Source organism: Garra rufa, chromosome 15 (assembly GCF_049309525.1).
Source record: "Garra rufa chromosome 15, GarRuf1.0, whole genome shotgun sequence".
In the NCBI taxonomy this organism is placed as follows: domain Eukaryota; kingdom Metazoa; phylum Chordata; class Actinopteri; order Cypriniformes; family Cyprinidae; genus Garra; species Garra rufa.
The window spans coordinates 26,118,571-26,133,144 of record NC_133375.1 but is presented as its reverse complement, the minus strand read 5'-3'; the positions used below and the strand labels follow the sequence as shown (position 1 = coordinate 26,133,144).

General features: G+C 40.0%; 1 protein-coding gene across 1 annotated transcript in view; it reads left to right on the top strand.

Moving 5' to 3' along the window:
* cacna1fb (calcium channel, voltage-dependent, L type, alpha 1F subunit) overlaps positions 1-14,574 on the top strand; it is an 80,186-nt gene that overhangs the window by 564 nt on the left and 65,048 nt on the right. The window contains exons 2-3 of the mRNA XM_073818804.1: positions 5,672-5,990; positions 8,343-8,448. Of these exons, the coding sequence (XP_073674905.1) occupies positions 5,672-5,990; positions 8,343-8,448 (425 nt within the window). The remainder of the gene's footprint in view (positions 1-5,671; positions 5,991-8,342; positions 8,449-14,574) is intronic.

Here is a 14,574-nt window from a genome sequence, read left to right as displayed (position 1 = left end):
TTACTGTAGCATTTTTGCTTTCTTGTTAAAATTAACATTTTAACCCTTTGAAAGAGTAGTTGAAATAGGGTAACTGCACCTCATCTGTCAGAATAATTGACAGTTAAACTAATTACAGCAACACAAAATGTTTTACATGTTAATTATAATGAGAGATGAAGGTTTCGAGCCTTGAGCTCTGTTGAGATCAAATTATGAATTTATTTTTCCAATTTATTTTTCTTGTTCACAGCACCAGATGTTTCACTGCCACAGGGTCATTTTCAGAGCACAACCTGCACATGCGCTTTATGATGACTTTCTGATTGCAGGCAACCTGCAATTACAGATATCATTTGACTTCCATCATAGCCAAGTAACCCCGGCTACTGCAGGTTAATGCGCATAGTAGAGTGTAATGCAGGGCCTCTGGAGATGGCAAATATTCTGCTGGTAGTGCATTTGATTAAATGGGCTTCTAATCTTTGATCCCTAACTAGCTCAAGAACCAGATCCTTCTGCTTTAGAAACAGACCTGCACATGAGAGTTGTCGCATGTGTCTGTTTGCCCATGTACTCCCTTTAGGTCAGTCTTCTATATGCAAAAGCATTAACCTACATAATATAAGTGATATGTGGAGCAATTAAATTGGTGCTTTTACATTCAACTGAAAAATGTTGTCATACTGCAAGACATTGATAATGAAGTTTTTGTTTTGGTTAAAGGGGTAGTTCACACATTAATGATAATTACCCCATTATTTACCCACCCTCAAGACATTGTATATGATTTTCTTCTTTCAGACGAATACAACTGGAGTAATATAAAAAAAAGTTTAAAGCTTTATAATGGCAGTCAATGGGTGTTGATATTTTGGAGTCCAACAGTGCATCCATCCATCATAAAAAGTACTCCACACAGCTTCAGGAGATTAATAAAGGCCTTCTGAATCAAATAGATTTGTTGGTGTAAGAAAAATACCTGTATTTAAAACTTTATAAACCGTAATCTCTTGCTTCCGCTAACTGTTGTATTTGGTGTTCACAAAAGAGTGGTGTTCCAGTGGATGATGGGTGAACCCAGTAATGAACAGTTTCAAAATACCAACACTAGGGGTGTGTGATATATATCATCTGCGATAATATCGTAATTGTTGTTTTAACAATGTGCGATTTGACATTATCAAGTATTGCAAAAAACTAACAAAAAGCACACCTACACATAATGTGCACACATAACGTTACATTACTTAATAAAGTCTAGTAAGTACGCATTTGAAGTGCGTTCTTTCACTGCATGATTCAGTCTATTAAAATGCATCTAGAATGATCATATAATTCAAGATTTATATAGTTAATTAATATAACACGAAGAGTGCCATTTTTCCTTTAAAAATCAGCATGACTAGAAATGTGATATTGATTTTATACGACAGTTCAATAAACTAGATGTTAATATTAAAAGACTTATGTTTTAGACAGCATATTTCCTGTTTTTGCTCAATTTCGCCAACAAAAATCATTCCAAACACAGCAACAGTTCCGTTTTGCGTCTCTGAGCAACATGACAGTGTTTCATTTGATTTGGTTCAGTCGCAATGACTCACTTATTAACAGTGACTTGCTGCCACCTACTGGTGGTTTTAATTTCACATTTAAAGTATTTTTTTTACTTAAAAAAAAAATTCTAATATACCTGCATCAACATGTGTAACTACATCTAAATGCCACTTTACAGTGCCTTGCGAAATTATTCATACCCCTTCATTTTTTTCACATTTTGTTATGTTGCTGCCTTATGTTAAATAAGTATTTTAAATACTTTAAATTATTTTTTTCCCCACATCAATCTACACTCCCTACTATATAATGGCAAAGCAAAAAATAGGTTTTTAACATTTGTGCAAATTTATTAAAAATGAAAAACTGAAAAGATCCCATTGCATAAGTATTCATACCCTTTTTTGGGACACTCGAAATTTAGCTCAGGAGCATTCATATTGCTTCTAGATGTTACTACACTTCGAGTGGAGTTAAACTGTGGCAAATTCATTTGAATGAGGATGATCTCAGAAAAGGTCTAACAGCTGAAAATGCATATCAGAGCAATAACCAAGTCCTGAGGTCAAGATAACTGCCTGTAGAGCTCAGTGACAGACTTGCGTTAAGGCAATGATCTAGGGAAGAGTTCAGAAAAAAATCTGCTGCATTGAAGGTTCACAGAAGCATGTAGCCTCCATTATCCATAATGGAAGACGATTGGAACAACTAGGACTTTAGAAAATGTCTACCAGCCCCATCCAAGCTGACAGAGCTTGAGAGGTGAAAAGGTGAGGCAAAGAATAACAGATAATTGCCAAATACAGATGTGCAAAGCTTGTCACATCATACCCAAAAAGACTTGAGGCTGTAAAGGTGCTTCAACTATGTACTATGTTAAGGGTATGAATACTTATGCAATGTACTTATTTCAGTGTTTTATTTTTAATAAATTTGTAAAATTTGCAAATCTGGTTTTTGCTTTGTCATTATTATGGTGTATGGAGTGCAAATTGATTGGGGAAAATAATAATGAACTGATCAAACAAAATATGAAGAATATCAAAAACTTACGGTAGTCCTTAAGCACAATAACACACACAGCAAAATATCGTCTAATTATCGTTATCAATAAAATCCCAGAAAATATTGAGATATTATTTTTTGTCAATATCGCACCCCCCTAACGAACACTCATTTACTGCCATTATAAAGCTTGAAAGAGCCAGGGCATTTTTTAATATAACACCGACTGTATTCATATGAAAGAAGAAAGTCATATACACCTGGGATGTCTGTCAACTCTCTCATCAAAAAAGATTTATGCATGTTTAATCTTCGTCTATCAGTGAGAATCCATTAAATTGTCTGAGTATCTACAGCTACACAACTACAAGAGTTTGCAGTTCACTGTCAGTATTATAGTGGTACATTATGGATGCAAATTAAATGACAAGTTCATGCTTTGAGGTCAGTTTTGTTTATTTATTATGTTCAGAAATAGACACTGATAAAAACTTGTTTATGTAAGTTTCATAACTTAAATTTCCAACTCACCTGTGTGTGAAATTGTGGACATGCAGCACATATTGAAAACCGAACAAACCTGTCTTTAAGGTAGAAAAGAGCCTGCTGGCTTATGTCAGCCGTCACGTTGAGGGTTACACAGAGCTGCAGCCAAAACAAAAACTAATTTTTCATAATACCTTCTTTTAATGACTTGCTAAATTGGCCCCTCAATTTCCATTTGGAGCGTGTCTTTATCAGCGCAGCGCAGCAGTTATGATAGCTCACTTCACAAACCTCACACAGGAGTTTATTTCTCTCTCCTGCCTGCCCATTTCAAATGTTCAATGAAAGTGGTGATTGCTGTTATCTCTGGCTGATAGGATTCCCTTCGGTCTCACTACGGTCTTATGCATATAATGAAGTTATAATTTGCTATCTGCACAGTGTCCTCGCGATCTCTCTCTCTTGTCCCTCCCCCTACCCATGACTCTCTCTGTTAGCTGTCGGCTAGCTGTGCTAGAGGCTAGCATCATGAATCCACAGGTACTCACATATGAAACCGCTGGCCCAGAATCCCGCTCTGCACCCCCTCTCACAGTGGGAAGTAGGTCACAGCTGTTACTGTGTGGTTCTCCTCACCTAGTGCAGAGGCCTTCTGTTCATCAGAGACTGTGGCAGATTAGAAAGCTTTGTCTTCTTTATCTCCCTCACCCTCTTTAATATGACCCGAGTCATTCGAGTTTCATAGTTTTTAGGTACTTCGCTCTTTATATTTACTTTCCTCTGTCCAGATGATGAGGAAGAAACATGCTGTAGAATAGATTATAATCAGACTGTCAATGCAGTGGAACATATAGTAAAATAGAGTAACTTGCGGTACTCTTTCTTGTTACTCTTTACACTGTGTCCCAAACAGTTGTGACGCAGACTCATGGCTCAGCAGTGACGATGACATGCTGACCTGGCCCGGGGCAGTTTGAGGAGAGTCACCTGCCCTATTGGGCCACTTCTATATCTTAAGATTGGATGGAAAAAAAAGACATGAAAATTGCAATGTCAAATAAATAATACAATTGTAAAATAAATAATAAAATGTAAACATCATACATTCAAGAATATACATTTCAAATTATAAGTGTAAATACAAAATTATTAATTTAAACTCATAGCATTTAAAGACATACACTACCAGTAAAAAGTTTTTGAACAGTACGATTTTTAATGTTTTTTTTTTTCTAAAGAAGTCTCTTCTGCTCACCAAGCCTGTATTTATTTGATCCAAAGTACAGTGACAATTTTGAAAATATTTGTACTATTTAAGTTAAGTTTTCTATTTGTATATAATTAAAAATTTAATATATTTCTGTGATTTCAAAGCTGCATTTTTAGCATTATTACTCCAAACACATGACCCTTCAGAAATCATTCTAATATTTTCCGATTTACTGCTCAAAGAACTTTTGTTATTATTATTATGTTGAAAACAGCTAAGTAGATTTTTTTAATTTTTTTCATCAATTTAAAGCATCCATGGTAAATAAAAGTATTAATTTCTATAATTAAAAAAATAATAATAAATACTGGCTCCAAGCTTTTAAATGTTATAACGTATAATGTTGCAAAGAATCCTGAAAAAAAATGTACTCAGCTGTTTTAAATATTGATAACAATAGTAATAATAAATATTTTTGAACAGCAAAGCAGCATGTTAGAATGATTTCTGAAGGATTATGTGACACTGACGACTGCAGTAATGATGCTAAAAATTTAGCTTTGATCACAGGAATAAATTACATTTTAAAATACATTCAAATAGAAAACAGATATTTGAAATAGAAAAAAAAATATTTCACAATATTACAGCTTTTGCTGTATTTTGAATCAAATAAATGCAGTCTTGGTGAACAGAAGATAATTTTGACTGGTAGTGTACTTTTTTGTTGTTGCTTTAGGGCAAATAAGCAAGTAGAACTTACTGCCATTAACAAGTGAGCAGAAACATGCTTATTGTTAAGCTCTGGTATCAAGTAACCAGTAATTTCTGTTAAGACATGAATAAAAATTGTAACACAATCCCAGCCAATCAGGATTGTTGTAATGTGAAGCAGGATTTCGTACCAATAAGTTTTCATTCAAACTAAGTGACTAAGCTTGGCAAGGAAAAAAAAAGATTAACATACTTTATCACATCTTATGCAGGCAACAGGGCATAAGAGCAATATAATACAATTTAAAATAACTGTTTCTGTTTTAATATATTTAAAAATGTAATTTATTCATGTGATGGCTAAGCTGAATTTTCAGCAGCCATTACTCCAGTCTTCAGTGTCACATAATCATTTAGAAATCATTCTAATATGTTGATTTCTTATCATTATCAATGTTGAAAACTTAATATTTTTGTGAAAATTGTTCTTTGATAGGGTCTTTGAAGGGTTCTGTGATGAATTAAATGAAATGAAAGTTCAAAAGTTTAACATTTGATGGAAACATTTCAAATGTATTTACTGTTACTTTTGATCTATTTAATGCATCCTCGTCACTCACTGACAATGCATTAGTTAATTTTAGTTCTGAGACTGGTTATTTGCTGTGTCATCCAGACATATGACCCCTTATTAAGTGACTAAACCTCTGTCTTTAGGGAATGGGTACTCCAATGAGGAAGAGGAGGGTTGTGGCGAAGCGGAAGAGGAGGAGGAGGAGGGAGGTGGAGGAGGAGAGGGCTATGAGGGCGACGAGGAAGATAAAGACGAGTGGGAGGAAAACGAAAGGCCGAAGATGAACCGTACGGAAACCCTGAACTCCACCACCAGCTCCACTGCAACACAGAAGAAGAAGAGTCAGCATGTAAAGAAGCAAATCCAAGGCTCCAACCAAGTCCAACGTGCCCCCAGAGCTCTTTTCTGCCTTAAATTAAACAACCCCATCCGCAGGGCCGCCCTCCACCTTGTGGAGTGGAAGTATCCATACACTACTATTAGTAATAAATGTAAAGCTTTTAAACAGTTTCTCTTAACATGCTAAATACATTTGAAGTCAAAAGTTTACATACACCTTGCAGAATCTGCAAAATGTCAATTATTTTACCAAAATAGGAGGGAGCATACAAAATGCATGTAATTTTTTATTTAGTACTGACCTGAATAAGATATTTCACATAAAAGATGTTTGCATAATAGTCTACAAGGGAAAATAATAGTTCAATTTATAAAAAGTACTTCTTTAATTCTTAATACTGTGTTGTTACCTGAATGATCCACAGCTGTGTTATTTTTTGTTTGTTTGTTTAGTGATAGTTAGTGATAATGAGTTCCTTGTTTGTCCTGAACAGCTGAACTAACTGCTGTTCATCAGAAAAATCCTTCAAATTCTTTGGTTTTTTAGCATTTTTGTGTATTTGAACCCTTTCCAACACTGACTATGATTTTGAGATCCATCTTTTCACACTGAGGACAACTGAGAAACTCATACGCAACTATTACAGAAGGTTCAAACGCTCACTGATGCTTCAGAAGAAAAAAACTATGCATTAAGAGCCAGGGGGTGTAAACTTTTGAACAGAATGAAGATTTTTCTTATTTTGTCCTAAATATCATATTTTTAAATTTAGTACTTCCCTTCAGAAGCTACAGAATATACTTACATGTTTTCCAGAAGACAAAATAAGTTAAATTTGCCCTGAGTTTACCCTGGCTCTTAATGCATGGTGTTTCCTTTTGGAGCATCAGTGAGTGTTACACCTTTTATAATAGCTGCATATGCGTCTCTCAGTTGTCCTCAGTGTGAAAAGATGGATCTCAAAATCATACAGTCATTGTTGGAAAGGGTAGGCAGTTTAACTGTTCGGGACAAACAAGAAACTCATGAACAACTATCACTAAACATAAAAAACACAGCTGTGGATCATTCAGGTAACAACACCGTATTAAGAAGCAAGTGTATGTAAACTTTTGAACTTGGTCATTTTTAAAAAACTATTTTCTCTTGTTGACTATATGTAAACATCTTTTATGTAAAATATCTTATTCAGGTCAGTACTAAATAAAAAAATAACAAGCATTTTGTATGATCCCCCTTATTTTGGCAAAATAATTAACATTTTGCAGATTCTGCAAGGTGTTTGTAAACTTTTGACCTCAACTGTAATGCCTGCTGAATAGGGCTGGGCCGATAAACGATATCATATCGAATCGCGATAAAATTTATGTTAATAACGATGATTGGCTCTAGACATTTTTTGCTCGATATGGATTAATCTAAGAGCCAATCACACAGTAGAAATATGCGACAACAGCCAATCAGCGTACAGCGTGCGTGTGCACGTCAAAGTACAAAGTTCATTTCCTACCGCACTTTGTGAAGCAAACTTAACACCAGGACGACAAAAAAAGAGAGAGAGGAAGCAGCGACGAAAGTGAAACTAACTTCGAGTTATTATCCAAAGATGTTGAAATTGTCGACAAGAAAGGTAGCACGAATTCCGTTATATAAGTGGTTTGGCTACCTGAAAAGTGACTCTTAGCTCAGCTGAGAGTTTGGCGTGATTGTTAAAACTGAAACCGAAAGCAAAAAACGCAGGCGCATTCAAAAGCAGTTTTAATCCCCCCAATGCACGCAAATTAGGCTACATGACATATCTAGGCTGTTATTAGTATGTAGGCTATGATAGGTTGTGTATGTCTATAGCTCTGTATCATGCTTGAAATATCCGTCTCTATTTGCAGTTTGAATATTTAGAGAGTAGCCTACTTAGATTATGGCTGAATTGTCTGCACTTAATACGATTAAGAAAGAACTGTCGTAATTTTTTGTTATTTATACTGTAGATTGTTTCAAAATGCAGTGGTTGCCTCTAATTTAAATAGCTCAACCTATAATAGAGAAAATAAACAATTGTGTTAATAATAATAAATAAATAAATAATTGTGTTACAAATTATGTTTTTACAATAATTTTATGTTTACATTTTGTACATTTACTCTCATTTACCATACTCTGTCACAACTTTTATTTTTTTAATTTATTTTAGTAAGTTGTTTTAATTTTTAAGGCCAAATCTGTAATCTGTTTTTGTTAATAAACTATACTTTAAATGTAATTTAATGAACCCTTTCATTTTTGTGGCTTTAGTCATTGTTGGGATACTATTTTAAAGCTGGCAACATCAACAGCTTATATCGAAATGTATATCGTTATCGTTCAATATGGGGAAAAAATTATCGAGATTACATTTTTGCCATATCGCCCAGCCCTACTGCTGAATGATAATGACACTCTAATAAGATCTTGTTTACCTTAATATGTGACTTCAGACCATTTGATATCTTTATTCTCCTGGCCATCTTCGCTAACTGTGTTGCTTTGGGGGTCTCCAAGCCTTTTCCCGAAGACGACTCAAACGCCACCAACCATGACCTAGTAAGTATTGCTTTCTCTCTTGAGATTGGTAAATTGGGGTGATGTGAATTTCAGTTCAGCTTAGTGAACAGAAAAGAGTTTGAAGAACATTCATGGACAAACTGTGTCTTTAGTAGCACTTTTGATACCTGAAATGAATGTCAACCATCGATTTAAACTGGCTGTATTGTATTAAACCGTATGGAAACACTTAACTCCACCATGAGATACAGATTGTAAAATTTTATATTGCAAGGTAAAAGTGTGGAATAGCCACCAGAAAGAGCGAAAAGGTGTTTCCCTTTCCAGGTGTTGTTTCATAATCAGATATATTGGGATGATGCCCGGAACAGAGCGTTGACCGAATTCCCGCTGACCCATTTGGGAGGTGTGTTATGGATCTCAGGTGCAGTCAGAAGCATGTGTGTGTTTATGTATTATGTAATATACATTTCTTCTCTAATGGCAAGTCCTGTCTGGTCTTTTCTGGTCTCATTCTGGTGTGTTTTTGGTGGCTCACTAGGTGGTTGTTTGCTGTTTCAAATGTGCTGGATTTAAAGGATTAGTTTCCTGATCATTTACTCACCCCCATGTCATCCAAGATGTTCATGTTTTTCTTTCTTCATTCGAAAAGAAATTAAGGTTTTTTTTCTCACCATATAGTGGACTTTAATGGGAGTCAGTGTTTTAGTGCAGCTTCAAAGGTCTCTTCATCAGGGGCGGAGCCGGGTCCGGGGGCATGCTCCCCCGTGTAGATTTTTTCCCAATTACGTCAGCTAAATGCACTATTTTTCAGGCTGTTTGAGATAATAGAATGCCTAAAAATCTATACACTATCTGGGAAAATGATGATAGTTAGGGTACTCAGTAAAAAAACAAAACAAAAATAAAAAATTCACCCAGTAGAGCCTACAAAAGGAAATGAAACAAAGTTGAAGTTATTTTAAACAAGTAATAAAAACTCAGTGAGTGTTTTAGCGCAATTTTCTCACGTCATGGGATCACAACACTAAGAGATAGTAAATGTTTTCCTGGATTTTTTTTGTGCGTTCCCGAGATTAGACCTTCCTTAACATAATGCCGAAAACCCGAAGTCTCTAGGTGGTCTGGTTGAGGAGTAGATAGAAGTGCAAGATTGGTGCGCACAGACAGAACAGAAATCATGAGTTAACAATCGCAATTTTGTCCGGTGGAAAATTGCGCTAAAAACCTAAAAGATTCGGGGCTTTTGACAAAACATTCGGGGCTTAAGCCCAATTAGCCACCCCCCCGCTCCGCCCCTGCTCTTCATGATTCTAGCTGAGAAATAAGGTTCCTATCTAGCTAAATAATCGGTCATTTTCTAAAAAAAAAATAATAATAATAATTTACTGTATATACTTTTTGACCACAAATGCTCATCTTCACGCATTATGTAGTCACGGTGGAAAGGACTTGCAATGAAAGTCAAATGCACTTTACAAAAAAATGTCAGACGATTCAAAAGTTGGAGGAGAAAATGGAATGAAGTTTTTCACACCCTACCTTTTTGAACTGGAGTACATAGACAAAAAACTAACCATGCATGATGTTTCCAACGTGATTACGTAATGCATTAGGTCGAGCTACTGCAAGACGACCATTTTTGGTTAAAAAGTATATAAATTTGTATTGTTTTGTAAAAATGGCCAATCATTTCGCTATATAAGACCCTTATTCCTTGGCTGGGATCATGTAGAGCCCTTTGAAGCTGCCCTGAAACTGCAGTTTGGACCTTCAACCCGTTGGCTTCCACTGAAGTCCACTAAATGGAGAAAAATCATGGAATGTATTTCTCAAAAACTTTAATTTCTTTTTAAATGAAGAAAGAAAGACATGAATATCTTGGATGACATGGGGGTGAGTAAATTATCAGGATTTTTTTATTCTGGAAGTAAACTAATCATTTAAGCTCTGCTCTATTTCTGTTTAAAGAAGTTCCCTTCCAGGTAACTCGAGCTGCGTCGAGACGCTTTGGGAACGCCTCCAGCGTGACCGCGTCCTGAATCATGTGTGCAACTATCCAACGAGAGTGTGAGACGTCATGGGCGTCATGACGTCACCGACCGGGAAGCATAAGAACACGTGCGGTGGAGTACAACGCCAGCTTCTGTTTCAGCAAGCTCTCTGTGTCTGTGTGTGATCGCTCTCCGTTTTGTACAAGTTAGTACAGCTTTTGTTTTGAGAGTAGGGCTGCAACTAACGACTATTTTAATAGTCGACTAGTCACCGACTATTGAAACGATTAGTCGACTAATCGGATAATTATTCAATTTTTCTCAAATTTAGCATGAGATTGCTTTAATTATGTGGAAAATTATAGTAAGCACAAGAAAGAAGGGGGTACTTCAATAAAAAATTCATATTTTGCTGCTGATAGGCCAATTCATACTAAAAGTAAATAAAAATGCCCTGTCTAAAACCAATTAGGCACAGTGCTCGGTCAGTACAGACATAAATGCATAAATTAAGAAACACTATAATTTTTTTAATGGACAGGCACATTTGTTTTATAAGAAAAAATAAATTAAAATCAAGTAAACATGTTCTTCCTGTAAACCATCAGCAGCAATAAAACAGTAAACAAAAATGTATATCCAAAACAAAACGTATTGGCTTCCATGTTATTTAAATCTTACCGAGGCCAGCCAAACTCCGTTTCATTCAACTGTCCGACGTGCTTTCTCTTTAAATGTTCGTGCATCACAGAGGTGCTGCCGTGATGCGCAAGGACTGCTTTACAAACCATGCAGGTAATATTTTAATTCGCCGTAGCAGGCTAAAATGCTCCCAAACTTTACTCCTGTTTCATACATACTCAGTCTGCAGTGCGTCTACAGTCCGTGTGCGTTACGTATGCGGTGCAGAAGAAGCACAGACTCGTTTTGCTTTCACACAGAACGCGTTTGCAGTCCGTACATTGTGAACGTTCTAATCCGTTAACATGGGTGTGGAAAAAAAAACGCACTCTGCAGACGGAGTATGTGTGAAACGGGCGTGTTTTGGTACGCGCAGCTGCTGCGTTGGACGCCGCCATTTCTGTATGTTATCGCTCAGCATAGAAGCTGCGTATGTGCGACTCTCGGCAGAAAGATGCCTCACTCGGTTGTCTGGCGACAACATCGACAATGAAATTCATTGTCGACTATTTCTATTATCGATTTTTGTCGACAACGTCGACGAATCGTTGCAGCCCTATTTGAGAGTGATGTCTCTTTCTACTAAGAGTGTTAAAAGCAAGCAGCACTACAAGCGGTGTGTCCCTCCGTGCACTCGTTTCATTACGAGTGAGGATAAACACAGCTTGTGTGTTGCTTGTGTGGGTGCCGAACATGCGGCATCAGCCCTCGAGGGGACTGATTGCCCGCATTGTTTGAGCATGCCACTTCGTGTGCTTCGTTCAAGGAAGGCTCTCTTTGAGAAGGGGGTCTTCACCAGCGCTCCTCGTGGGTCTGGTCCCGCTTCCGCTGAGGCGGGTTCGCAATTAGATCTAGCAGAGGGAATGGAGACGGGCGAGTCCCTATCTCTTTCCTCACCTGCTAGATCTGTTGCTTTGTCTTTGGGATCGTAAGCCCACTCTGCGGTTTCTTCCCCCCAAAGAGAGGGCTGGGCACTTCTCCTTTCTTCCTCTAAGGAGGTTGATGTGGAGGGTGTCGATGACGAAGCACCGCACCCCCAGTCCCCCCAGTATGAGGAGCTGTTGGAGGTGCTTTCTCGTGCTGTGTCTGCTCTAAGCCTGAGCTGGCCGGCTGAGAAACGGGCTGAATCGCGGAGAAGTAAGCTTGATGAGCGTTTTCTGCGATCCCGTCACCTCCCCGCAGGAGCCCTCCATTTTTCCCTGACCTCCACACTGAGGTGTCGAGGTCATGGGGAAATCCTTTTTCGGCGTGTCTCTACAGCCCGTCTGCCGCTCATTATTCACACGTGGCGGGGCTGTCATAGCGCGCTTATGGGGAAAGGGAAAGGGGGCTGGTCACTCACTGTAAAGCAGTTTCAAAAACTGCTGGGTCTGATGGCAGCTGTGTCCAGCGTAATTCCTTTTGGCCTGCTGTACATGAGACCCTTACAGTGGTGGCTCAAAGCCAAGGGGTTCTCCCCAAGGAGAAACCATTTTCGCATGATCAAGGTCACGCGGTGAGGCTTTCGTGCCTTAGACATGTGGAGGAAACCTTGGTTCTTGACTTAGGGCCCAGTGCTGGGAGCTCCTTGTCGCCGCGTCACACTGGCGACAGATGCATCCCTCACTGGTTGGGGAGCGGTCATGAGTGGCCGCTCAGTCCGCGCTCTGTGGAGGGACCACCATCTCACTTGGCACATCAATTGCCTGGAGATGATGGCTGTGTTTCAGGCACTGAAGCACTTTCTCCCAGACCTAAGAGATCGCCATGTGTTGGTGCGCACCGACAACACAGCGGTGGTCTCTTACATCAGCCACCAAGGAGGTCTGCGCTCGCGCCCCTTATACAAATTGGCACACCAGATCCTTGTGTGGGCCCAAGGGAAACTCCTCTCACTGAGAGCACATCCCTGGGCATCTTAATTTGGGAGCAGACATCCTGTCGAGGCAGGGGCTGAGGCCCGGGAAATGGATGCTTCACCCCAAGATGGTGAAGCAGATCTGGAGAATTTTTGGCCAGGCTCAGGTGGACCTCTTCGCGACTCAGCAGAATGTGCGATGTCCCCTCTGGTTCTCTCTTCATCATCCAGCTCCTTTGGGACTGGATGCTATGGTACAGATGTGGCCAAGGCTACGTCTGTACGCATTTCCCCCGATTGCTCTGCTCCCGGGAGTTCTGGCGAGAGTGCGCCGGGATGGGGCCCAGCTTCTTCTAGTAGCCCCGTGTTGGCCGGGTCGAGTCTGGTTCTCGGATCTAATATCCCTTCTAGACGGCTCTCCCTGAGAGATTTCTGTCAGACCAGACCTTCTCTCACAGGCAGGGGGAGAGATTCTCCACCCTTGCCCGGAGCGATGGAAGCTATGGGTGTGGCCCCTGAGGGGGCACAGTTCGTAGCTTCGGGTCTCTCAACTGATGTTGTAGAGACTATCCTCCAATCCAGAGCTCCCTCTACGAGGAAACTCTATGCCTTGAAGTAGAGACTCTTCACTTCTTGGTGCGGGGACCGCCAGTTAAACCCAGTTGACTGCCCAGTTGGTTCAGTGCTGGAGTTTTTACAGGCCCGTCTTTCCACCGGGTTAACCCACTCCACCCTGAAGGTGTATGTGGCGGCCATAGCTGCTTACCACACCCCTCTTGGTGGTTCCTCAGTGGGTAGACACCCCCTTGTTACACGTTTCCTCCGCGGTGTGCTGAGGTTGAGACATCCAGTACGCTCTCGCGTCCCTCCTTGGGACCTGGCTGTGGTGCTTGAGGCCCTTTGTAAGCCTCCTTTTGAGCCTTTTTGGTCTCCGACCGTCTTCTTACCCTAAAGACTGCCTTTCTGCTGACTATTACCTCCCTCAAGAGGGTTGGGGATCTTCAGGCCCTCTCAGTGGCCCCTTCATTTTTGGACTTTGCGCCTGGTATGGCCAAAGCCTTTCTGTACCCCCGAGTGGGGTATCTTCCGAAGGTCCCCACGGTAGCACCACGGCCTGTCGTACTGCAGGCCTTTCATCCTCCTCCCTTCGGGGAGCCCGACCAGGCGAAGCTTAATTGTATGTGTCCAGTGCAAGCACTGGACGCGTACGTCCACAGAACTGTCCTGTGGAGGAAGGCTGACCAGTTTTTGGTCTGCTACGGCCCTCCAAGGAGAGGCCGTCCAGCGGCTAAGCCTTCCATAAATCGGTGGATTGTGGATGCCATCACGGTAGCCTATGAGTCTTCTGGTCTCCCTTCACCATTGGGAGTCAGAGCTCATTCTACCAGAAGTGTCTCTTCTTCTAAAGCCCTACTTTCGGGCCTTTCGGTTGCCGACATCTGTAATGCGGCGGGCTGGTCTACACCCCTAACCTTTACCAGGTACTATGGCCTGGATCTCAGAGCCTCTCCAGGCTCCTTTGTCCTTTCACCTTCACTGGCTGGGACATCCTAGAGACACTTCCCCCCTCTAGCCCTACTTTCGGGCCTTTCCTAGCCCTACTTTCGGGCCTTTCCTAGCCCTACTTTCGGGCCTTTACTAGCCCTACTTTCG